This window comes from Oncorhynchus masou, chromosome 7, assembly GCF_036934945.1.
Source record: "Oncorhynchus masou masou isolate Uvic2021 chromosome 7, UVic_Omas_1.1, whole genome shotgun sequence".
In the NCBI taxonomy this organism is placed as follows: Eukaryota; Metazoa; Chordata; class Actinopteri; order Salmoniformes; family Salmonidae; genus Oncorhynchus; species Oncorhynchus masou.
Window position 1 is genome coordinate 14801334 of NC_088218.1, and position 25497 is coordinate 14826830.

General features: G+C 44.3%; 1 protein-coding gene across 1 annotated transcript; it reads left to right on the forward strand.

Moving 5' to 3' along the window:
* Window positions 1-11346: 11346 nt before the first annotated feature.
* On the forward strand, window positions 11347-25225 carry LOC135543347 (sodium/potassium-transporting ATPase subunit alpha-1). The gene is made up of 22 exons (XM_064970539.1): window positions 11347-11504; window positions 16830-16946; window positions 17153-17212; window positions 18132-18335; window positions 18479-18592; window positions 18689-18823; window positions 18920-19037; window positions 19325-19593; window positions 19718-20026; window positions 20481-20615; window positions 20776-20968; window positions 21154-21329; window positions 21423-21559; window positions 21766-21916; window positions 22082-22250; window positions 22334-22488; window positions 22584-22707; window positions 23593-23738; window positions 23854-23984; window positions 24078-24179; window positions 24384-24475; window positions 24972-25225. Exons 1-22 carry the CDS (start codon window positions 11493-11495, stop codon window positions 24998-25000), a joined length of 3078 nt encoding a protein of 1025 aa, XP_064826611.1. The 5' UTR covers window positions 11347-11492; the 3' UTR covers window positions 25001-25225.
* The last annotated feature ends 272 nt before the right edge of the window (window positions 25226-25497 follow it).

Sequence of the window (25497 nt, forward strand, 5' to 3'; positions counted from 1 at the left end):
TCTCTCGATGTGCAAAACTGATAGAGACATACCCCAAGCGACTTACAGCTGTAATCGCAGCAAAAGGTGGCGCTACAAAGTATTAACTTAAGGGGGCTGAATAATTTTGCACGCCCAATTTTTCAGTTTTTGATTTGCTAAAAAAGTTTGAAATATCCAATAAATGTCGTTCCACTTCATGATTGTGTCCCACTTGTTGTTGATTCTTCACAAAAAAATACAGTTTTATATCTTTATGTTTGAAGCCTGAAATGTGGCAAACGTTCGCAAAGTTCAAGGGGGCCGAATACTTTCGCAAGGCACTGTACATTTTAAAAATCGGGCGCCCAATTGGTGCCCAAAAATACCGATTTCCGATTGTTATGAAAACTTGAAATCGGACCTAATTAATCAGCAATTCCGAATAATCGGTCGACCTCTAGTAACAACACATCCTCCACGCTGGGGCCCCTCAGGGGTGCGTGCTCAGTCCCCTCCTTTACTCCCTGTTCACTCATGACTGCACGGCAAGGCACGACTCCAACAACATTATTAAATTAGCTGATGACACAACAGTTGTGGGCCTGATCACCGACAATGACGAGACACCCTATAGGGAGGTCAGAGACCTGGCCGTGTGGTCCCAGGACAACAACCTCTCCCTCAACGTGATCAAGACAAAGGAGATGATTGTGGACTACAGGAAAAAGACGACAGAGCATGTCCTCATTCTCATCGACGGGGCTGCAGTGGAGCAGGTTGAGAGCTTCAAGTTCCTTAGTGTCCACATCACCAATCAACTAACATGGTCCAAGCACACCAAAACAGTTGTGAAGAGGGCACAAAAAAACTATTCCCCCTCAGGAGACTGAAAAGATTTGGCATGGGTCCTTAGATGCTCAAAAGGTTCTACCGCTGCACCATCAAGATCATCCTGACTGGTTGCATCACTGCCTGGTATGGCAACTGCTCTGCCTCCGACTGCAAGGCACTACAGAGGGTAGTGCAAACGGCCCAGTACATCACTGGGGCCAAGCTTACTGCCATCCTCCGACTGCAAGGCACTACAGAGGGTAGTGCAAACGGCCCAGTACATCACTGGGGCCAAGCTTACTGCCATCCAGGATCTCTATCCCAGGCGGTGTCAGAGGAAGGCCCTAACAATTGTCAAAGACTCCAGCCACCCTAGTCATAGACTGTTTTCTCTGCTACCGCATGGCAAGCGGTACCAGAGCACCAAGTCTAGGTCCAAGAGGCTACTAAACAGCTTCTACCCCCAAGCCATAAGACTCCTGAACATCTAGACAAATGCTACCCAGACTATTTGCAGTGCTCCCCCCTCTTTACACCACTGCTACTCTCTGTTGTCATCTATGCATAGTCACTTTAATAACTCTACCTACATGTACATACTACCTAAACTATCCAGTGCCCCCGCACATTGACTCTGTATCGGTACGACCCTGTATATAGACTCGCTATTGTTATTTTACTGCTGCTCTTTAACTGCATTTTTACTTATTTTTACCTTTATTTTACTAGGCAAGTCAGTTAAGAACAAATTCTCATTTTCAATGACGGCAGAGGAACAGTGGGTTAACTGCCTGTTCAGGGGCAGAACGACAGATTTGTACCTTGTCAGCTCAGGGGTTTGAACTTGCAACCTTTCGGTTACTAGTCCAACGCTCTAACCACTAGGCTACCCTACTAGGCTACCCTGCCGCCCCGTAAGCATTTCACTCACATTTAATTAGGCGCATGTGACTAATAACATTTCATTTGATTTGATTCTTAGCAAAGAGCAATTTCTCAACCAATAATTTTACTAGGACTGTCTGGGAGTGATCTGAGTGGTGAGGGGAAAACTGAAAACTAGCTGTTATTGGCAGAGAGGTTTGCAATCCTCTTTGTTATTGGTCTATTAACTAATTTAGCACATGGGGATGTCACCAGGCAGGCCAAAACTCCATACCACCAAAACAGGCTGACATTTCAGGCAGTCTTTTCAAACAGCTCTTAGACTTAAATGGCATTATCATAATTTTCATAAATTCACAGTATTATTCCAATCTAAAACAAAGGAATAAAACTAAGGAATATCTAGTTTTTGACTGCACTGGACCTTTTAAGCACTTGATCATTTAGGATTGCACATTTTATACTCTGTTGAAATTCTGAACACTGTTATCCTTATTGAACTGTAGGATTCCAAATTAGAACACCTAAAATAACATTCTAAAACTCCCTCCCTATGGTTATAGATAGAAAACACAAGGCTTGTGACAGATTCAGATGGATTAGTTGTTTTGTTTTGATGCTGACAACAGCAAGGTTGAGGGAGGGTATGTGAGGTAGATCTAGGTTTATGATTATATATGATTACTTGGCCAGACAAACAATAAGAGAATGGAAATATGAAAACACTTGCAAATAAACATGTGAAATCCATTGAAGTCAAGCCAAATATGGCTTCAAAACAATGAGTCATACGGAACACATGCACACAATGGTGAAAAGGTATTGGTATGCCAAAGCTATTAGTCAAGGATTCCATCTGGCCGTATTTGATTACCCTCTCTCCTCTGTTTGAACCCCTATCCTCATTTATCTTAAGGGCCTGTCTGACTGAATGGTATTCACTAAAAACTCCAAACTGGATACAGGCTTTATTATCCAGTTATGAATGAGACATGGGTTCATGTTCATTCAAAGTTTAGTGCTTTCTTAAAGGACAATTACACCCCTTTTTAACTTCATATTCATTATCTCCAGCACCATACCAGAGTCTACATACTGTATGTGAAAACGGCACACAAGAAGAAAGGTCCTATAAGGTCCTATAAAATGCTCTGTGACATCACAGTGTAGGATTAAAAGTAGTGGTTGGAAGCAAAATTATTTTCCAATCGTTTGGTTCTGAAATAATAAAATCTGTTCCGTTCAACTGTTCCGACCAGCAAAATAAAGGTCTGAACCGGTTCAAACCCCAAAAAAGTATTGGTGTACAATTTATTTTTTAAAACATTTAGCTCAACATTAAATTACTTCACCAATCAGTGTAGATAGAGCAGCTTGCTATGGAGGGGGCAAGCCATAGTTATTTACATGCAAAGTACAGACAAGTGTAGGGCACGAGATGTGACTGAAATTTTGCGGTTTGGGAGAGAGTGAGAGAGGGTGGAGGAGGAAGCTTAGCTTGAAGCATTTATACCTACAGAGGAGCAGCTTCTATGAAGGAACGTTGAATTTCTGTGAACTTCCGAGAGTTAGCTTAATGTTGGACCAGAGCTAGCTAGCTAGCCAACAAGCTTGTGTGTGCAGAGTGGAACCAGAATTCAAATAAAAACACGTGAAAGCTGATAAGGATACTATAGTTAACTAGCATTGAAAAAGTGAATCCATTCTTCTCTAATTAAAAATCTCAATCCCTAATTTCTGAATCACGCTTGTACTGTCAGTAGGCTACAATGGCCTATGCTTCGGAGGGGGAGGGGAAGGAATCCTATACACACGCCTTTCTAGGGAGTATTTCCTAGCCACCGTGCTTCTACACCTGCATTGCTTGCTGTTTGGGGTTTTAGGCTGGGTTTCTGTACAGCACTTTGAGATATCAGCTGATGTAAGAAGGACTATATAATTACATTTGATTTGACACACACGCACACACACACACACACACACACACACACACACACACACACACACACACACACACACACACACACACACACACACACACACACACACACACACACACACACACACACACACACACACACACACACAGACAAAGATTATCAGCTGGCAGGCAGACACTGGAATAAGTTTCTGAGTGACAGAGTGAGGGTGTCACGCCCTGACCTTAGTGTTCTTTGACATGGGTGATGTATGTGTTTTTGTACTGTCTAAGGGTTTTGTAGGTTTATGGGGTCGTTTACTATCTAGGTGTTTATGTATGTCTATGGTTGCCTAGATTGTTTATCGTTGTCTCTAATTGGGAACTGTGACGTAGAAGTCCGTCACTGGCCGCGGGCAGCATTTGGTTCTTTAACGCACACACATATTCATCACTCCTCCCTGCGCCATTATAAGATAAGTTAACAATGTGGGTCGACACACAAATTAACTTCTGTCTTGGTGCATGCATTTCACACTTGTCAATGTTCATATTTGAGAGATACAATAATTATTTTACTTATCAATGTTGTGGATGAGCGCATTGTTTGTTTGTTCTGTTCCTCTCTCTCCTTCTCTGTAGCTTCCGGGTATGCTGGAAAAGGACCCGAGCTAAGGGAATTGGGTTGGCTTTATAGTGCCTGTCCCAAATGGCTCATAAATGCATATGGGCATATTGAAAGATATTGTCAGTAGTGATGTAATGTTGTAAATGTTATGTTGTGATATTGTTTAAAACTGTGTTGCAATGTATATCCTTTAGTATGTTTAGTTCATGGAAAATGTAGGTTTGTATTGTTAATTGATTAATTAATTAGGGTTAATTGTTCTGAGGGGAGGGGCTAGCCCTACAAAAGGAGCCTCTCTTTCAGTCATGGAGAGGCAGTTTGGATTGAGCTGTGGATGAGGCAGCATTGTTTTTAAGCTGTCCCATAAGGTAGACGTTGATGGCAGTACTGTTGTTTTTTGTTCCGGAATCACTTGTAAATAAACACCTTTGCACAGAAGAACTTTTGCGGTTCCGCCATCTTTTTATTTTGATAGAGGTTAGGTTATCCAGTTTAGCCTTCTGGCCTACTCTACGTGACAGGAACCATATTTACGCAGCAATCTTTTTTTGGTATTTCGTGGGTTATTGTCTATGTCTATGTATAGTTGCCTGTTTCTGCACTTTTGTATGATAGCTTCATGTTCGTTTTGTTATTTTGTATAGTTTGTTTTCATGTCCGTCTTTATTAAAACTATAATGTATTCACATCACGCTGCGCTTTGGTCTCCTCACTTCGACGACATGACAGAATAACCCACCAACAAAGGACCAAGCAGCGTGGTAAAAAAGGCAGCAGCAGCGATCGCAGGACTCATGGACTTGGGAGGAAATTCTGGACGTCGGAGGACCCTGGGTACAACCAGGGGAATATCGCCGCCCCAAGGCAGAGCTGGAGGTAGCGAAAGCAGAGAGGCGCCGGTATGAGGAGGCAGCACGACAGCGCGGCTTGAAGTCCGAGAGGCAGCCCCAAAAATGTCTTGGGGGGAGGCACTTGGAGCAGTCGGCGAAGTTGAGGGGTGACTCTGAGATTGTCGAGGAGTTATTGGACAGATTGAAGGAGAGTGAACGGAGGGGAGATTATGAGACATTCGAGGAGTTGACGAAATTGGAGGAGAGTGAAGAGAGAGAGCTGTTGGTTTGGCGTAGTATGCACGGCATTCGCCCTGAGGAGCGTGTTAGCTGTCCGATGCCACCTGTGTCAGTTCCTCATGCTCAGCCTGAAACTTGTGTTAAAGTTCCGGAAGATTTGATGCCGGCTATACACACCAGGTCTCCAGTACACCTTCACAACCCGGTGTGTCTTGTTCCTGCTTCTCGCACTCATCCTGAGGTGTGTGTTCTCAGCCCGGTACCACCAGTACCGGTAACACGCACCAGGCCACCAGTGCGCCTCCAGCGTCCAGTACTCCCTGTTCCTGCTCCTAGCACTTGCCCTGAGGTGTGCGTCCCCAGCCCGGTACCACCAGTGGCGGTGTGACAGGTTAAAGGAAATATTCATAGCCTGTTATACATTAAAAGGTATTAGTAAGTTCATAGTATGTGAGGATCTTAAAACATCTAAGGTTAAAAAAAATGCATTCAGTATTAGTTGATAGAGACTGATAACATTCATATAATTGTGTTAATAGTTCAAATCCGTGTACAAAGGGTACGAATTGTGAGAGTAATGTGTAAACATATTGATTACTTTATTTTGTGGTGCCTAAAAGTGTTAATCTGTGATCTACGAAATGCTCTTAATCTATGAGCCGGAGATCGATTGCTCTGGTCTCCACCCATATTCCTGGGGAAATCGCGGTCTTTTCTCATTGAACTAAAAGTTGAATTGAGAAAACAACACCGTATCACTCTCGTGATTATTTCTCCCCTGTTTTCAGGGGCGTAACACCGGCTCCACGCACCAGTGCGCCTCCAGAGTCCAGTACTCCCTGTTCCTGCTCCTCGCACTCGCCCTGAGGTGCGTGTCCCCAGCCCGGTACCACCAGTGCCGGCACCACGCCTCGGCAGTCCTGTACGCCCTGTTCCTTCTCCCCGCACTCGCCCTCCAGGTTCCAGTACTCCCTGCTCCTGCTCCTCGCACTCGCCCTGAGGTTCGTGTCCTTGGCCCAGTACCACCAGTGCCGGCACCACGCACCAGGCCAAGAGTGCGCCTCGCCAGTCCAGAGCGTCCGGCGACAGTACCCAGTTCAGAGCGTCCGGCTACAGTACCCAGTCCAGAGCGTCCGGCTACAGTACCCAGTCCAGAGCGTCCGGCTACAGTACCCAGTCCAGAGCGTTCGGCTACAGTACCCAGTCCAGAGCGTCCGGCTACAATACCCAGTCCAGAGCATCCGGCAACAGTCTACAGACCTGAACCTCCTAGGACGGGCCACAGTCTGGAACCTACCACAACGGGTCACAGTCCGAAACCTACCACGACGGGTCGCAGTCCGGAACCTACCAGTCCGGATCCATCAGAGTCTCCCTCCAGACTTGGATCCGCCAGAGTCTCCCTCCAGACTCGGATCCGCCAGAGTCTCCCTCCAGACTCGGATCCGCCAGAGTCTCGCTCCAGACTCGGATCCGCCAGAGTCTCCCTCCAGACTCGGATCCGCCAGAGTCTCCCTCCAGACTCGGATCCGCCAGAGTCTCCCTCCAGTCCGGATCCGCCAGAGTCTCCCTCCAGTCCGGATCCACCAGAGTCTCCCTCCAGTCCTGAACTGCCAGAGCCACCAGTCAACCAGGAGCCGCCAGTCAGCCAGGAGCCGCCAGAGCCGTCAGCCAGCCAGGAGCCGCCAGAGCCGTCAGCCAGCCAGCCAGGAGCCACCAGAGCCGTCAGCCAGCCAGGAGCCGCCAGAGCCGTCAACCAGCCAGGAGCCGCCAGAGCCGTCAGCCAGCCAGGAGCCGCCAGAGCCATCAGCCAGCCAGGAGCCACCAGAGCCGCCAGCCAGCCAGGAGCCGCCAGAGCCGTCAGCCAGCCGAGAGCCGCCAGCCAGCCAGGAGCCGCCAGAGCCGTCGGCCAGCCAGGATTCACCAGAGCCGTCAGCCAGCCAGGACCCGCCAGAGCCGTCAGCCAACCAGGAGCTGCCAGAGCCGCCTGTCACGCCGGCGATGCTGGAAGCTCCCTCCTGTACAGAGCTGCCAGAGCAGCTCCTCAGTCCAGAGGTGCCTTTCCGTCCAGTGGTGCACTCTACGATGATCTTCAGTCCAGGGCCCGCTGCGAGGGTAGAGCGGGGTCCACGTCCTGCAACCGAGCCGCCGCCGTGAAAAAGGCCCACCCGGACCCTCCCCTTTTGATTAGGTTTTTGCGGCCAGAGTCCGCACCTTTGTGGGAGGGTACTGTCACGCCCTGACCTTAGTATTCTCTGTTTTCTTTATTGTTTTGGTTAGGTCAGGGTGTGACATGGGTGATGTATGTGTTTTTGGACTGTCTAGGGGTTTTGTAGGTTTATGGGGTTGTTTACTATCTAGGTGTTTATGTATGTCTATGGTTGCCTAGATTGGTTCTCAATTAGAGGCAGCTGTTTATCGTTGTCTCTAATTGGGAACCATATTTAGGCAGCCATCTTCTTTGGGTATTTCGTGGGTTATTGTCTATGTCTAGTTGCCCGTGTCTGCACTTTTGTATGATAGCGTCGCGTTCATTTTGGTATTTTGTATAGTTTGTTTAGTTTCCATCATTATTAAAACTATAATGTATTCACATCACGCTGCGCTTGGTCTCCTCACTTCGACGAACGTGACAGAGGGCTTTGCAGAGGCGCTTTGTTACATTTGTTGTAGGACTCAAAATGCCCGGAATGTAAAATAACACTATTAACTGGTTCCCATACTTTTAAAATAATGGTTCTGTTCCAGAATAGATGTTCCTCAAATGTGTTATTTGTTTTACGGTTTTCTGTTCTGTGCCCTGAACCGGTTCCAACCAATGATTAAAAGTTTAACCTGCAACAAGTTTCTAGACAGAGGGAGTGTATGTTCTTGCTCCCCACATCACGGTGAATCTCATAGTGTTTGAAAACCAACTATTCATGATGTATTCAGGTAGAACTTTTATACCAATGGATACCAAATGAAATGGCCCATGGCAGACCGTATTTAGCACTAACTGAAGTTTATTTAGTGCTTTATCCGGGTAGCCGGAAAGTTGAGCATTGCAGCAGTCTAACCTAGAAGTAACAAAAGCATGGATACATTTTTCTGCATCATTTTTGGACAGAAAGTTTCTGATTTTTGCAATGTTACGTAGATGGAAAAAAGCTGTCCTTGAAACAGTCTTGATATGTTTGTCAAAAGAGAGATCAAGGTCCAGAGTAACGCCGAGGTCCTTCACAGTTTTATTTGAGACAACTGTACAACCATCAAGATTAATTGTCAGATTCAACAGAAGATCTCTTTGTTTCTTGGGACCTAGAACAAGCATCTCTGTTTTGTCTGAGTTTAAAAGTAGAAAGTTTGCAGCCATCCACTTCCTTATGTCTGAAACACAGGCTTCTAGCGAGGGCAATTTTGGGGCTTCACCATATTTCATTGAAATGTACAGCTGTGTGTCATCCGCATAGCAGTGAAAGTTAACATTATGTTTTCGAATGACATCCCCAAGAGGTAAAATATATAGTGAAAACAATAGTGGTCCTAAAACGGAACCTTGAGGAACACCGAAATTTACAGTTGATTAGTCAGAGGACAAATCATTCACAGAGACAAACTGATATCTTTCCGACAGATAAGATCTAAACCAGGCCAGAACTTGTCCGTGTAGACCAATTTGGGTTTCCAATCTCTCCAAAGGAATGTGGTGATCAATGGTATCAAAAGCAGCACTAAGGTCTAGGAGCACGAGGACAGATGCAGAGCCTCGGTCTGATGCCATTAAAAGGTAATTTACCACCTTCACAAGTGCAGTCTCAGTGCTATGATGGGGTCTAAAACCAGACTGAGTCATTTCGTATACATTGTTTGTCTTCAGGAAGGCAGTGAGTTGCTGCGTAACAGCTTTTTCTAAAGTTTTTGAGAGGAATTGAAGATTCGATATAGGCTGATAGTTTTTTATATTTTCTGGGTCAAGGTTTGGCTTTTTCAAAAGAGGCTTTATTACTGCCACTTTTAGTGAGTTTGGTACACATTCAGTGGTTAGAGAGCCGTTTATTATGTTCAACATAGGAGGGCCAAGCACAGGAAGCAGCTCTTTCAGTAGTTTAGTTGGAATAGGGTTAGGTATGGAGCTTGAAGGTTTAGAGGCCATGATTATTTCATCATTGTGTCAAGAGATATAGTACTAAAACACTTGAGTGTCTCTCTTGATCCTAGGTCCGCAAAGTCAGATAGTCTTGTGTTCCAAAAATGTTCGAGGTGAAGTGCGGAAGAATTGAAGGAATGAATCCGAGACTCGGGCTTATGACCTGTGGAAGCCGAGGCTTCCAGCAAGGCGTCGATTTCATTGGCCTTGTTAGCCGTAATTTTAGTTCTTCAATCGAAGTCGCGAGAATGCTACTCCCCATAGTTGTTTTACCGAAGGTACCGACTGAAAAGGAACACTGCTGTTTGATGCATACAGTGAAAAGGGAGCAACTTCAACGGTGGTGTTATTTGAAAGAGAGACTTTTTTTTTGGTCTGGGTTTGTGTATGGGTCAAATGCAAAGCTGACCTTAGATCAGTCTTTAGGCATACCTGGGACAGCTTCATCCTACTCTGAGACCAACTTGTGGACTGGTAATTTCTTCCCCACTAGGGGGCATTATGCAGATAAAGAGAGAAGCACTTCCTCTCGCTCGCTCTGCGGGGACAGGAACGTGATAGTTTCCATGGTAACTAATTTACTGGATCAGGCTCACAGCTTGTATATACAATTTGAGATATTTTTAGTTTCATCTTTGAACATGCACACACACACACACACACACACTGTGCCTGAGTGTGCCGCTGTCTGTCCATCTGTCCATCAAGTCTCTCCAAATAAAATTCATGCAAACGCTTTCAAGCAGCTTCTTGAGTATAACAAGTCCTCGATGATACTGTATATCGACATGAATCATGAAGCAAAGTCTTGTGTCTAAAAATATTAAATTCAATATAATTAGCATTTCGAATAGTGTTCTTTGACTTTAGTTGACCTGTCGATGGTGGGGGAGAAGTCTGTGTCTGGGTGAATGTGTTTTCATTATGTAATGCTCATTATTAACACCATTTTAGATTGTCTTATTGTTGGGTGAATGCCAAAGGGAAAAGTTGATATTTGGGTGGACAATAAATATGTGTTGTTCTATACTATTTTATTATACCTCACACAGGTAGAATGCTACACTAATTACAGTGACCTATAGACATGTGGTTGAATCTGCCTCTGTCTGGTTCTGCAGTGAAATACCTGGTCCCGTATCCACAAAGCACCTCAGAGTAGAAGTGCTATAATATTATTCACTATGATTTAAAGGACAAACTGATCCTAGATCAGCACTCCTACTGGGGTCCAAACTGCAGGGTGAAGTTAAGACATACAACAGAACCTTGAGGCGGGGTTAATGGTTAGGATCCCTAAGTTAAAGAGTTAATAATTTGTAGATGCAATAACCTGCCATCTTCCAGGCTGCCATTATTCTTCTGACAAGGTCACATTGTCCACAAAGTGTTCATGACAGGGTCAGGAGGGAAAGTTTACATCCTACAGGGTTTAATGGCCTGGTTCGTTCAAGTTTAAACTTCCTAAAGACCAGTGATGGAGTTTACACGAAAATTATCCCTTTCCATAAATGAGGTTAAAATAAGGAATGAAGAGAGAGTGATTGAGAGAGAGAGAGAAAGAGTGTGTGTGTGTTTAAATCATGATCATTCTTAAATCTATGTGGAAATTAGTATTCTTACAGAGGATTGAGGATAGGTTAGTATCCATTATGACTATGAGTGGTGAGAGATATTGACAGAGATTTCATCCTAATATGAATAAGGCTGCACAGAATAGACCAAGTGACTTTCCTTCATAAATATTTGAAGTTACAGAGACTAAAGTCCATTGTCACGCAATGGATTCAATCTACTTTATGAAGGCCGATAATCGTAAAACATTCAATAATGGGGACTCCGCCCCTCCATTCTATGTTACCATGGCAAAAAGTGCAGACGTCACGATCGAAAGGAACACTGTATATAAGTATTGGACCTTTTAATGAGACGGGGAGCTTGGATGCGTGTCCGGTAGGAGTGACACGTGTGGATAAGGGCGCATCCAGGGGCAATAAATTTTTCAATTCGTTTTAAAGTAAATTGGGATTTGATTGTTCAATAAGTTTTTTTCCTCCACAAACTGCAAACATGGGACGTGGAGTAAGTGCGCTTTTTCTTTCCATCTTCACATTCCAGCTCCTCCATGAAATGCTAATGTAGCCTAATTTACGCAATTCTTAATTGTAGGCTACTTGTCAAAAGTGGTATGGATTTAAAATATATATATAATAGAGTCGAAGTTGTTTTCAAATTATCACATGTACGTAGTTGGCCGCATTTTTCTTTTTCAAAATGCCTGCGATGGGAGAGTGACTTCCGCATTTTGTACTCTGAACAAAAGTTGCTTTCATAACGTGTCTTGATCGAGTGTCAATTAGCGTTAAAAAATGTGTTGTTTTTAACATTGATACTGAAGATCCACAGGTTGGTTAGCTTGGATCTAGTCGCCAAGGAGAAAAGCTTGTAAGCGCTACGATGATAGAATTGGCGGTGTAAGATAAGTTTGAAGATTGATACAATGTTTATTTTCATCAAAGTAAACTGCCGCCAAGGTGGCTACAAATGTAGCGTGGTCTGTTTAAATTCGAGTTGCGGGAAGTGGAGGCAGACATGCTATCTTGTGACTTGTGTTACTTTGAGATACACGGCCATACAGAGTCTGTAGTCCACTTCTGAATATAAGTGATGGTCTTTCATGGTGACTTGTAACCCGCTTGACTGAATTTTGTTCATCAATGAGAAATATAGGTTATGTTCAGGTTAGTTGCGACTGTAGGCTGTTGCGAAAGTCTGTTCTTCATAAATTGAATAATAACCGTAGTCCACCCCATTCACAATATCAACCATGCGCCAAAGTCGTCAGTGTTTATTTTTTTTGTCATGCTCGTTGAAAGAATATCGTTTTTATGTAGATGGCCTACATTGGAATAATTCACTTTGGCTGCTTAAAAGGATAGTTCTGGATTTGAGCAGGATGCCCTTATCTACTTCCCCAGAGTTAGACGAACTCGTGGATACCATTTTTATGTCTACGTTCAGTTTGAAGGAAATTTCCAACTAGCGTTAGTGCAATGACTTGGAGTATATGGGAACACGCTAACACTAGTTAGCAATGGCTCACGAAAATACCTCGTAAGTTTCGTAATACTGGACGCAGAGACCCAACAATGGTATCCTCGAGGTCATCTGACTCTGGGGGAATATACCGAACTGTTCCTTAATAACATTTGAGCAACTGCAAAATCTCTTAAAAAAAATACATGTATTCCACATAAGGCTTAATTGTTGTATATGGATTTGGCATATGGTTGTGTATGACATTTCTTGTGTAGCCTACATTCTGCGAATGTTCAGATAGGCCTACAGTGTATCTTTGGGAAGACCTACATCAACTACAGCCCTCTCATGTATTAATGAAAGTCACTGCTTTTAAAAAACTAACAATAGTTTTATTAAATTTTATACAAATTTGTCCAAGACACATGAAATCTCTGAGTTGCTCCAATGAATTTCAATACATTAGATTTGTTGTATATTCCTCTCACTTCAAGGCATATTGTTCTAGACTTGTAGAATTAAGTTTTATTTTAAATGGGCAATCCTTAGTCAATAGGGTTTTTGTCATCAAACCTATAAATAACTACCTGCAATTTTATGGAAAATGTATCAACAATTGGGGTGATTTATATTTGATGTTTTATATATATTTTACAGCTACCTACCTGTGACTCCTGTATTTGGGTACTGTATGGCAGACTGGTGGGATATCAGGGAGGTTAATAGCATCATATAAAAGGCTCGCCACTCCCTGCTGGGCAACAGATCACACGGGCACAGTGATAAATGATGCATTCACAGCTACAGTAAGAGAGGGGTGATTAGAGAGACAGATTGGTTGTATGATGTGAATGCAGAGCAGCAAACCTCCGTGTTTTAGATTCTTTCCCTGTATGGTGGTGAACACTCTGCTCTGCCCCCACCCCTTCTGTCCTCTTCTCAGCGCTCCGGTCCAGTATAGGCACAGATGCTTGGACAGCCGGACTAATGATTTCCAGGAGACCAGAGAGAGGGGGGGAGAGTGAGGGTGGCATAGGGCTGGAGGGACCAAAGGGTTGGTTAGAGCGGTGAGGTGTATATGAGGCACCAGTTGCTGCATTGTCATCATTGTTCATAGGCTCCTGTTCAGGGGGAGCTGGCAGATTATTTTTATTTTTTTCTGAACTGATTGAATGGCAGATGGAGGAAAAAATCAGTTTTTCTGTAATGAAATGGAAAATCGAGGTATGATAGTATTCAACTGCTCACTGTCAACAAATTGAAACGCCCAAAAGTTCCTTCCCGAAATGGAATACTATGGCTATTGTTTCCATCTCTCAAAATAAACTGTGATGATCTGAAAACAAGGCCGTTTTCCTGTAACGTTATTAGGACGCATTCTTTCTTTGTTATTCCACTTCTTTTCTTGCCATCTTTCATCAAGGGGGGTGGGTCATTTGTTTTAAAGATTCCACTACTGAGTGTGATGGAAAGTGGCTTGTGGAAAATCTCCATTGTAAACAAATGAGGCCTAGAACATGTCCAAAACAAGGCCTTTTTATATGGTGAAGTAATTGGGAAATTATTTTATTTCTCTCCAGTGTTCCATCTCTGAGCTACTATCAGGTTGTGGCCTCAGCTGACCATTCTTTCCCCCCAGGGGTCCACTGTGGAACCAAGAGACCTGCTCTCTTGCGCTCTTTAAAAAGAAAAAATGCTCTCTTTCTACTGAGGATTTCACATTCTTTCCGCTCGACAGTCACTATGTATTAGGCATCCCTTTTGTCACACGCCACCCCATCTCTGTGACAGAGAACACATCTCACCCCCACTGCCCCTTTCTCTCTCCTGCTCGATCTCCCTCTCTGCTCGTTTGGCTTAGATGCCAAACGAGAGTACCACACATTATTACACCTTCTGTTTCCTCCACTGTAATTTCTATTCCAACTGCCCGAGGGTAAAAAAAAAAACACAAAAAAAACACGTTTGTCCCATAGGCCTACTCACAATCGGCATTTCGCAATAGCCATGTGCGTTCTGTTCTAACCTACATTTCAGACTAGTGCAATAAAGGAAGTTGCATCCCATTTGATTCGTATTCTGCTTTTAACTGTGGTTCTTAAGGAGAAACACAGGCATTCACCAACTTTTGTTCTGTGGGAAAACCGACTCTTCCAGTGGACGTGGTGGGAGTTTTAAATGCGTTTCTTGTGAATAAATGAACTTTTTTCTAAACTGGAGAGAAAAGGGGGAGGAGAGTAACACGTGACTCGGTCCATTCAGATATCCGAGAGGTGTGGTTATGTCGCCTGTAGCAACGGGGCAAAGTCCCAGGGCGAGGAGGAGCCAATATGCTTGAGTGAGCAGCTTTTGTATTTGGCACATGCACAGGAACAGAAGCAGGAATGGTGTTCACAGGAATTCGACCCTGGCTGTAAAATATGCACCCGCTCGACCGTCTTTTATGAACTTTTGTTGATCTGGAGGTGGTGTTGTTTTAGCGTAAAAGTGAGAGGCCCCTCGTCTCACTGAGGCTCTGTTCGGTCTCGCTGCTGTTTTTGAGGACGGTTATTCTTTCAAACTTTCTGTCCTCTTGGAAAGAGATGTCTTGCCGGCTTCACCCCCTTCTCACCCACCCTGCGTTCTTGCACTCTCTTTCACACATAGTTGTTTCTCTTTCTGTCCCAGACTAATTACACTCACTCCCATATGTAACGTTGATGAGAACAAGGATTACGTAGTTGAATATAGTACTCTGAACTATGGGAGAAATGGTATGCAGACCCAAGCCATGTTTACCACAGTGGTGTTGCTCCCACTCCCAGATCAAACCCTTGCAGTAATCCCATATAAGAATGCGGTAAACCTGGTATCTTAAGTGTTTTGTTAAGAGGGTCTGAATAAATTCCATGACTGTACAGTTTGTCCAAAATAAAGTCACTCTAAAGATATATTTCTCTGCTCCATTTTTAAAAATTCTTGTTTTTACATGGTTCTCTATGGAGGTACAAAGCCTTATTGTTCTCAGACTTGTAGTGGGACAAGTGTTGTTTTTGCATGATTGGTCTTGTGAGAGATTCCACACAATTGCTGACATCCACACTTTTTTTCCTGTTTTCAGTGCAGTACCTTCCTGTTACGTTTTGAGACAGCTGAGTAATACTTCCAAAACAGCATCCTCCCTTCATTGTGGTAATAACGGATGTGTAGACTATTGGGAAAGTAAAAGGAATATTTCTAAATAGTATTAGTGAGGGGGGGGGGGTGCATTTCCAAGAAGGGCAAGTCTGTGTTTGGGTCAAATCAAGAGAAGCATGTAGAGCTCTCTCCCCCACAGCCAAAACACTTCTGAACACCAGTAGAACCTGAATAATTTATGCTCGCTAACTGCCTTACCGACATTTATCTGGTTTCTGTGCATTATCCTGTTGCCGCAGTGTCCCAACACCCTCCCCTTTTCAGCCGTCTAGCTGCCGCATTCTTCAACAGGTCTTTGTCGTCTTCCCAAAAGTGACTGATTTGATAATGGAGAAAGGGAAGAGTGAATGAACAATGTGTTTGCAGAAGGTGAGGTGCCAGGGTTATTTTGGACTTTCACAATGAGAGGACTCCAGAGGAAGAACGTTCTGTGTGTATTCAAGACAACCGAGCCAATGGTGTGCATCTTTCCCCTCTGGAGACTTCATTTTGCCCCTATTTTGGACAAAGTATTGTGACAGGGCCTAATAGTCTGACATTCCTGGATTGCAGTGGAGTATGTTGAAATGACCCTCAGCCCCACCCCTCCCACAGCTCTCCTTATTGACGCAGTTGTGCAAAGTGACGGTCTGTGACATGATTGTTCATTAAGCATTCCTCATGAACTTCACAGATGCCATTTTCAAACATCTGAGTTTCTTCTGCTGAGTAGTGAAAGTAATTGTGCTATCTAGCACAGGTCGTAGACTCTAAAAGGTGAAAGCCTACCGGGTGATAGTTGTCTTTGTACTTGTTGCACCATACCTGTCTAGGTCACGTTTGTTTTGTAAATGATAACTGGGCTTACGTTCAGTAGAACGATGCTACATCAATAACCCACAAGTTGTTGGGTGACTTCTGGTAAGTCATTTGTAATGGAAAAGTAGCATTTTTATCCTTTATTCAAATGAGCGAGTCTCTCATTGACTCAATGAATTACCTTTCAAGAGTTGGGCCCCCAGACTTGGGTTTTATTCATACCTCGGAAACACTATGGGAAACTAAGCAGATTCTGCATCAGGGGCTTGAGTTGGGTGAAGATTTTATTTTCTCGGGCAGAGCTCTAAAGGGCCTCTTTCTACCTATTTTATTATATGTTAGTATATATTTTTTTCTTCTCTCCTAACAATCTCTTCTTGACCACCTCTGTAGGAAGGACGAGAACAGTATGAGCTGGCAGCGACCTCTGAGCAGGGAGGCAAGAAGAAGAATGCCAAGGCCATGAAGAAGGAGAGGGACATGGATGAGTTGAAAAAGGAAGTTGATCTGGTGAGTCGGCTTCTCTCACTTTCATTCTCTTTCAGGACCTGGGACGTTCATCTTTAAACCACAAGTCTTGGTCACTCGTGTGTTGATGTCACTGACTTGGTGTCAAGCTTGGCGCTGCATGTAATGTGCTGTATGTTTATCTCGATGGTGCGGAAGTGCAGTGCAATACGATTGTCAGTGACATGTTCCTAATCTCTGTCCCATAGGATGACCATAAACTGACCTTGGATGAGCTCAACCGCAAATACGGCACCGACCTTAGTAGGGTAAGTCTGGAGCTTCACTCATTTTCATTTCAGTTGGCGATTCATTCATCTCCTCTGCACTGTTTTCTGTTAACAAATTAGTTGTTTATCGACCACAGCTGGAAGGCAATTCAGCTCGGTTCTCCTCAATTCGAATAGTTTCAATTATTTAATAGAAAAATTAAGTCAAGTGATGGACTTCAAAGTTCTGCACAAGTTATGGGTTTCGGACTCTTGGGATCTCTTCCAATTATTAAACTGTGGAAGAAGGGGGTCATCATAGGCTTGGATGTGACAAATATCCAAGGCAATACGACAGCTGCATTATCCCTCTTTTACATCCATACAAATGGACTCTTGATCATGATTGGGAGATCAAGGGGAATAGTAGATTACCGCCTCCAAACCTAGCAGCGCAGCCGAGTGGTCCTTTTGAATAATTCACAAGCAGCAGGCTCATAGCACCTCAGCCCAGATTTAGGATGCGCTCAATCCCAGCAGAGGAGATGGCACTGTTTTTATTGTTTGCAGTGAGTTGCCTGGCAACTGTCAGCACCTCGACTCTCTCCAGAGCCCCATTGACTTGTTTCTCTGTTCTCTGCCTTATGTGAAATTAGAGTTATGACTTGGCCCTGCAGTGTCTGTCTGCCACTGACAGACCTCGCAGAGAGATATTATTGTGTTGACAATTTGCTTCCTCTCTCCTTATCACGTGCCGTGCGAGAGAATCTCAAGAATGGAGGGGGAAAGGGGGTACCTAGATATGCCCGACTATAGCAACATACTTGATTTAAAAAAGCAAGGGTCAATAATGGTATACCCTTAAAAGGTTGGGTGGGAGGGAAGCACCCATTTATTTTAAAATTAAGTATCATCCTACAGCATCTTAATTTGAGGTCTCGACATGTAAAGTAACACGACCAATTTTGTATTTCCTCAGGGGTTATCCAGTGCTAAGGCTGCCGAGAACCTTGCCCGTGATGGCCCAAATTCCCTGACCCCTCCTCCCACTACCCCTGAGTGGGTGAAGTTCTGCAAGCAGATGTTTGGCGGGTTCTCCATGCTGCTGTGGACTGGCGCTCTCCTCTGCTTCCTGGCCTATGGAATCCAGGCAGCCATGGAGGATGAGCCGGCCAATGATAACGTAAGATTCCAAGAAGAATGTTGATTTTATTGACATTGTGATGGAATTGAAAGCAGATGATGCTTGGGTTTTGTAGTTCTTTTGCACTGGTGTTTGTGCGGGGGAATTAATTTTAACACTTTCTGCATCTTTGTCCCACACAGTTGTACCTGGGTGTTGTACTCTCTGCTGTTGTCATTGTTACTGGCTGTTTCTCATACTACCAAGAGGCCAAGAGCTCAAAGATCATGGACTCCTTCAAGAACCTGGTCCCACAGGTACTGGCTGTTTTTGAAACACTTCTTTTGAAGGGGTTTTCTTTTCCCTTATTGTTACATTGAAAGATTAATCTTGTTGTGTCCTCTACCTTGTAGCAAGCCCTGGTTGTCCGTGACGGTGAGAAGATGAACATCAACGCTCAACAAGTGGTGGTTGGAGATCTGGTGGAGGTGAAAGGTGGGGATAGGATTCCAGCCGATTTGAGAATCATCTCCGCCAGCGGTTGCAAAGTGGGTACTTCAAAATCCCCTTGCTCCAAATACGTCACGTTCCACCCATGTCCGTGCCATTCATTATTGTATTAATCTAATTCCCTCCCCACTTAGGTGGACAACTCCTCCCTCACTGGTGAATCTGAGCCCCAGACCCGTACTCCGGACTACTCCAATGACAACCCCCTGGAGACAAGGAACATTGCCTTCTTCTCTACCAACTGTGTTGAAGGTACTTTGCTCAGATGAGAAACAAACCAAACAAATTCTGCCCAGGGACCACAGATAAAAAAAAAATTAAAAAAATAGCAATCTAGCTAAATCTGGTGCAAGGGCATGTTGTACATGGTCCCTGGCAAATAAATAAAAGCCCAGTCATGGTTTGTTATCTTTGATGAAGTCCTGTTGCTGTATAAATTATGTCCACCATTTGAGGTTGAATCAATGTCAACTGCTGTTAAACAGTAGTCAATATGATGGCATGACTGTTAAATGAAATCTGCACGTTATTTCCTGCAGGAACTGCCAGAGGTATTGTCATCAACACTGGTGACCGCACTGTTATGGGTCGTATTGCTACCCTTGCCTCTGGCCTGGAAGTCGGACGTACCCCAATCTCTATTGAAATTGAGCACTTCATCCACATCATCACCGGTGTGGCAGTCTTCCTGGGCATGTCTTTCTTCGTCCTGTCCCTCATTCTCGGATACTCATGGCTGGAAGCTGTCATCTTCCTCATCGGAATCATTGTCGCTAACGTGCCTGAGGGTCTCCTGGCCACTGTAACTGTGAGTACGGTCTTTCGGGAATGCTCCCCCCCCCCCCCAAACACTTCACATATGGCTCCAGAAACCAGTACATTGCCAATTTTGTTCGCCAGACATGTTGAGTGGCTTTTGGCTTTCTCCGTAGGTGTGTTTAACTCTGACTGCCAAGCGTATGGCCAAGAAGAACTGCCTGGTGAAGAATCTCGAAGCTGTTGAGACCTTGGGCTCCACCTCCACCATTTGCTCTGACAAGACCGGAACCCTGACTCAGAACAGAATGACCGTGGCTCACATGTGGTTCGACAACCAGATCCATGAGGCTGACACCACAGAGAACCAGAGTGGTACCTCCTTTGACAGGAGCTCTGCCACCTGGGCTGCCCTGGCTAGAGTCGCTGGCCTGTGTAACCGTGCCGTCTTCCTGGCAGAACAGAGCGGTATTCCTATCCTTAAAGTAAGTGTCTCATTTCCCCAGAGTGAATTGACAAGTATACACATGGAGCTATCGACAGGAGTTCAGCATATAAAGCTGCTGAAAAGGCTCAACATGGGTGTCTTTCACCTTATGTAATTCCTCTCGTGTTGCCTGAATGCCTCATTGCCTCAGCCAGCCCTCGCAATCCCCTGGAATATAACCTCTCCTTCCGTTAATCATCTCAGCTTGGACTAGCTGTGATTACCACACTTAATTTCACCGCTTATTTTCAGTTTCTCTGTCACTGTCTGAGCCTGGTAGAAGACAAAATCTACAAAGATTTCCTTTTCATTAAATCTGTTTAAATTGATGGAGGGCATTTTAATGTCTTAGGCCACATAAGGATATACCAGGTCCTCGGAAGTGCTAGGGTGTGAAAGAATGTGCGGCATACCACGTCCACTTCATCTGCCTACTCGTTTCCCTCTCACAGAGAGATGTGGCTGGTGACGCCTCAGAGTCTGCCCTGCTGAAGTGTATTGAGCTGTGCTGTGGGTCTGTGCAAGGCATGAGAGACCAGTACACCAAGGTTGCTGAGATCCCATTCAACTCCACCAACAAATACCAGGTAGGTCAATGGCACGGTAGCACCATGCAACATGAAATAAGGGGATATGTTTCACTGTAAGTATTTGAAAACCCTTTCCTTTAGCACAGAGATCAACATTGTTATGCCTACTCTGGTAATCTGTTTTCAAAATGGCTGCTCCTATAATTTTATCCTTTAGCTCTCAGTTCACCTGAACAAGAATGAGGGTGAGTCCAAGCATCTGCTGGTGATGAAGGGAGCCCCTGAGAGGATTCTGGACCGCTGCTCCACCATTTTGATCCAGGGCAAAGAACAGCCTCTGGATGACGAGATGAAGGACTCTTTCCAGAACGCCTACATGGAACTGGGTGGTCTGGGAGAGCGAGTGCTGGGTAATAGTCATTTATTTCAGTCATCACTAGCCAATACTACTGTATTTTTTTCCATCTGTGTTGTCAAATGATCCAATGTGAAGTGTAAAATTGCCATTTTAAATATTTTTTTAAACATTTATTTTAAAATTATTATTTTTGCTCCTTTTTTCAATTCACATTTTCACCATTTTGTATCCATCTAGGGTTCTGTCATTTCCAGCTCCCTGATGACCAGTTTGCTGAGGGCTTCCAGTTTGATTGTGAAGAGGTGAACTTCCCAACTGAGAATCTGTGCTTTGTTGGCCTAATGTCTATGATTGACCCTCCCCGTGCTGCTGTGCCTGACGCTGTGGGCAAGTGCAGGAGTGCTGGAATCAAGGTATGGCAATATAATACTAAACACAAGACTCTTCAGTCAATCCACATAACAGCCACTGTGATCAGACCACTCCTATTCCCTTCCTTCCCTTAGGTTATCATGGTCACTGGTGATCATCCCATCACTGCTAAAGCCATTGCCAAGGGTGTGGGAATCATATCTGAAGGAAACGAGACTGTTGAGGACATCGCTGCTCGTCTGAACATTCCAGTCAATGAAGTTGACCCTAGGTAATACAACAAATATTTAAGTTCTGTTATTGGAAACAACCGTTAAACTCCTGCAGTTTCTCTACATTTTTTATTTTTGAAGGCCTTCTCCCAAAGATTTCATTCAGGCTTGAATGTCAGGTCATTCTCATGAGTGCTTATAGACATTATAGAAATGTCTTCATATCAATGGGATTTTCCATAAATAAAGGGTACATTTTTCCCAGGGATGCCAAGGCCTGTGTGGTCCATGGCGGTGACCTCAAGGACCTGAGCGCTGAACAGTTGGACGACATCCTGAAATATCACACAGAGATTGTGTTTGCCAGAACCTCTCCTCAGCAGAAGCTGATTATCGTGGAGGGCTGCCAGCGCCAGGTAATATTCAGCTCAACTTAAAGACACTAGGCCTATCTCACGAGCGGTAAACAGAGTGACTGTAGCGTAGATAAATTCCTTTTAAAATTAAAAATGTGTTTACCAGTTTTCTCTCTCTAGACTTCTCTCTCCATAGACTCAAACACCTCTCCTCCTTATCCACAGGGTGCTATTGTAGCTGTGACAGGTGATGGTGTGAATGATTCTCCTGCTCTGAAGAAGGCTGACATCGGTGTTGCAATGGGTATCTCTGGATCTGACGTCTCCAAGCAGGCTGCCGACATGATCCTCCTAGATGACAACTTTGCCTCCATCGTGACTGGTGTCGAAGAAGGTAGAAGTAGCATTTCAGTGAATGTTTGGGGTTCCTTCTGTTCTGCATTATTTTCACTAACGTTATGCATGTACCTTTCCTAGGCCGTCTGATCTTTGACAACTTGAAGAAGTCCATCGCCTACACCCTGACCAGTAACATTCCAGAAATCACACCCTTCCTCTTCTTCATCATTGCCAACATTCCACTGCCCCTAGGAACCGTCACCATCCTCTGTATCGACTTGGGAACTGACATGGTAAGGAATATGTATATTTAAGTTTTTTTTTTTTCTAAATCTTTGTTTACCGTTCAGTTTTATTCTAATTGTTGAAATCGTCCTCAACTTTGCAGGTCCCCGCCATCTCCCTGGCCTACGAAGCTGCTGAGAGTGACATCATGAAGAGACAGCCCAGAAACTCCAAAACAGACAAACTGGTGAATGAAAGACTTATCAGCATAGCCTACGGTCAAATCGGTAAGACCGCTTTTCACAAAGCCTGACTTGTGCAAAACAAAGTATTTTCATTCTTAGATGAAAGATTAACATCTCATACACCTCAAACTGGATTCTAGACTCTTAAGTTGACTGGGTGGTTTTGGGATCAGCTGGAAGTGGGGTATGCGCCAGAAATAGCCTCCCTGGTGATAAGAGAAGGGGTCTCTGAGTGATTATGGGATGTCTCTGGCTCAAGAGTTTCACACTTTGGTGATGGAGCCAAAAATAGGTTTAAACCAGAGTTTCCACGTGAGCGGGACTTTCCTTAAGAGGAAACACTGATATGGACAGCATTCACATACTGCGGTTGCATCATATCATGGGTCGCGAACCTCTCCCACCAACGTGATACTCCTTGGGAATCACTGTAGGGCGGCAGGTAGCCTAGTGGTTAGTGTTGGCCCAGTAACTGAAAGGTCGCTGGTGCTCCAGGAGCACCCTACTACTGTCGCTGGTGCTCCAGGAGCACCCTACTACTGTCGCTGGTGCTCCAGGAGCACCCTACTACTATCGCTGGTGCTCCAGGAGCACCCTACTACTATCGCTGGTGCTCCAGGAGCACCCTACTACTATCGCTGGTGCTCCAGGAGCACCCTACTACTATCGCTGGTGCTCCAGGAGCACCTGGTGCTCCAGGAGCACCCCTACTATCGCTGGTGCTCCAGGAGCACCCTACTACTATCGCTGGTGCTCCAGGAGCACCCTACTACTATCCTGCACCTATCCGGTGTATGTGACAATCAAACTTAAAAAAAAAATGTTTATGGAGATTTGATGCAACATAGAAACCCAACAGACAGAATGACATGGATAGAATCTGATACAAATGCACCCATCGTATCCTGTCTCCCCATCTCTCCACAGGTATGATCCAGGCTTTGGCTGGGTTCTTCACATACTTTGTGATCCTTGCTGAGAATGGGTTCTTACCCTCTAGATTGCTAGGTATTCGTGTGGACTGGGACAACAAATTTTGCAATGACCTGGAGGATAGCTATGGCCAGCAGTGGGTGAGTATACAGACACCAATGTGCTTTTCACAAGCCTTGTTGATTGGTCTTATTTGTAGATTATTAGCTGACTGTGTTTTGACTGTTTCTCCCTCTTGCTGACTGTTTCCCACAGACTTATGAACAGAGAAAGATTGTGGAGTTCACCTGCCACACAGCATTCTTTGCCAGTATCGTGGTTGTACAGTGGGCTGATTTGATCATCTGTAAGACCAGGAGGAACTCAGTCTTCCAACAAGGAATGAGGTGGGTTCAGTGGCCACTTTGAAGAGCATCGGCTGTTAATTTTTGTTGTCAAATAAATTACTTGATTTTAAATGCTGCTTCTGTCCTCCTCAGGAACAAGATTCTCATCTTCGGCCTGTTTGAGGAGACCGCCCTGGCCGCCTTCCTGTCCTACTGTCCTGGGATGGGCATCGCCCTCAGAATGTACCCACTCAAGTAAGTAAAGACCCTTCAGTTAGGTACACTTCATCTCTTAAATTTTTTTTTTTTGTACCAAAAATACTTAACTCTAGGACGACTTCTATTAAGCTTAGCTATGTGTTGCTTAAAATGTTAAGGTCTGTTCTTGGCGCACTCTGGTCTGGAGTCATTTCAGTTCTGTTATTTTTGTTTTATGTTTTGTTTTTCTTTTCTCCTTAGACCCAGCTGGTGGTTCTGCGCCTTCCCATACTCTCTTCTCATCTTTATTTATGATGAAATCCGAAAACTGATCATCCGACGCAGCCCAGGAGGTGAGGCTAAATCCCTTTAGTTATTACTGTGGCTATCTGTAGTACTTGTTCATACAATTCTTAAAGTCAGTTTGGCTCTCAAAACCACAAGCTTTTCCCTCGTTCTCAGGAAGATGGTAAAGGCTGCATATTTAGGTAGCTTTACTATCTGGCAAACAAGTGAAGTCTGTAAATCTTTAGTGCATCTGAAAAATATGCTGCTGCTTAGTCACTGCAAGACAGTGGACACAGACACGTTTGGGAGTCTAGTCCACTCCATTGACAACTGCTGATGTAAAAAGGGCTTTATAAAATGCATTTGAGGTGAGTAAACCGGTATGCTGTCAGAGACCATGTTAAAGACGTCGGTCACTTGACTGTCTTCCCCAGTGATGGTCTGAACTACACACGGATAGTTAACATGATCATTGTTTATGTGCTACAGCCTTCCTCAGTCCACCTGTTCTACCAGAGGTAATTGTTCTCTAAATCCTGTTTTCCATCTTCTCTGTTTTAGGTTGGGTGGAGAGGGAGACGTACTACTAGAAAGCATCCCGTTTGCATCGCTCAAGTTCTTGCATGGTTGTCTTGCTGCTCGGAATTTTAAGTTCTGTAAAATGTGGATGTGTTTTTATATAGGGAATGCTTGATACTAAAACACTGAGATCGAGATGAACCAAGACATTGACATTGTGTGCCTTGTTTCTGGAACAGGACCAATTTTATACATGTTTTTAACAGTAATATAAATAAACTTTCAGTCAGCTCCCACTTTGGTGTGTATGGTTTGTGCATGTGTGCTTGCACGTTTCCTCATTGCAACTTGGAGACTTTCCAGAATAAACACAGCATCAACAGATCTTCAGGTCCTTCTTTTCCTATCCTTCCTGGAGAGTCTCTACTCTCTCTCTGTTTTAACCATAAGCACTGCTTTCAGTGTGCAGTCAACTAACACCAGCTAGTTGTTCACTGTCATTGTAGTACAGAATGTAGACTGTATTTCATGTCACCTTTTGACCCATTCACAACACACACTTTGTTAT

Excerpts from the sequence above, each read along its gene's own strand:
- LOC135543347 (XM_064970539.1), top strand. Across the intron at positions 22,489-22,583 it reads TCGACTTGGGAACTGACATG|GTCCCCGCCATCTCCCTGGC; the intron begins GTAAGGAATATG and ends TCAACTTTGCAG. Across the intron at positions 22,708-23,592 it reads CATAGCCTACGGTCAAATCG|GTATGATCCAGGCTTTGGCT; the intron begins GTAAGACCGCTT and ends ATCTCTCCACAG.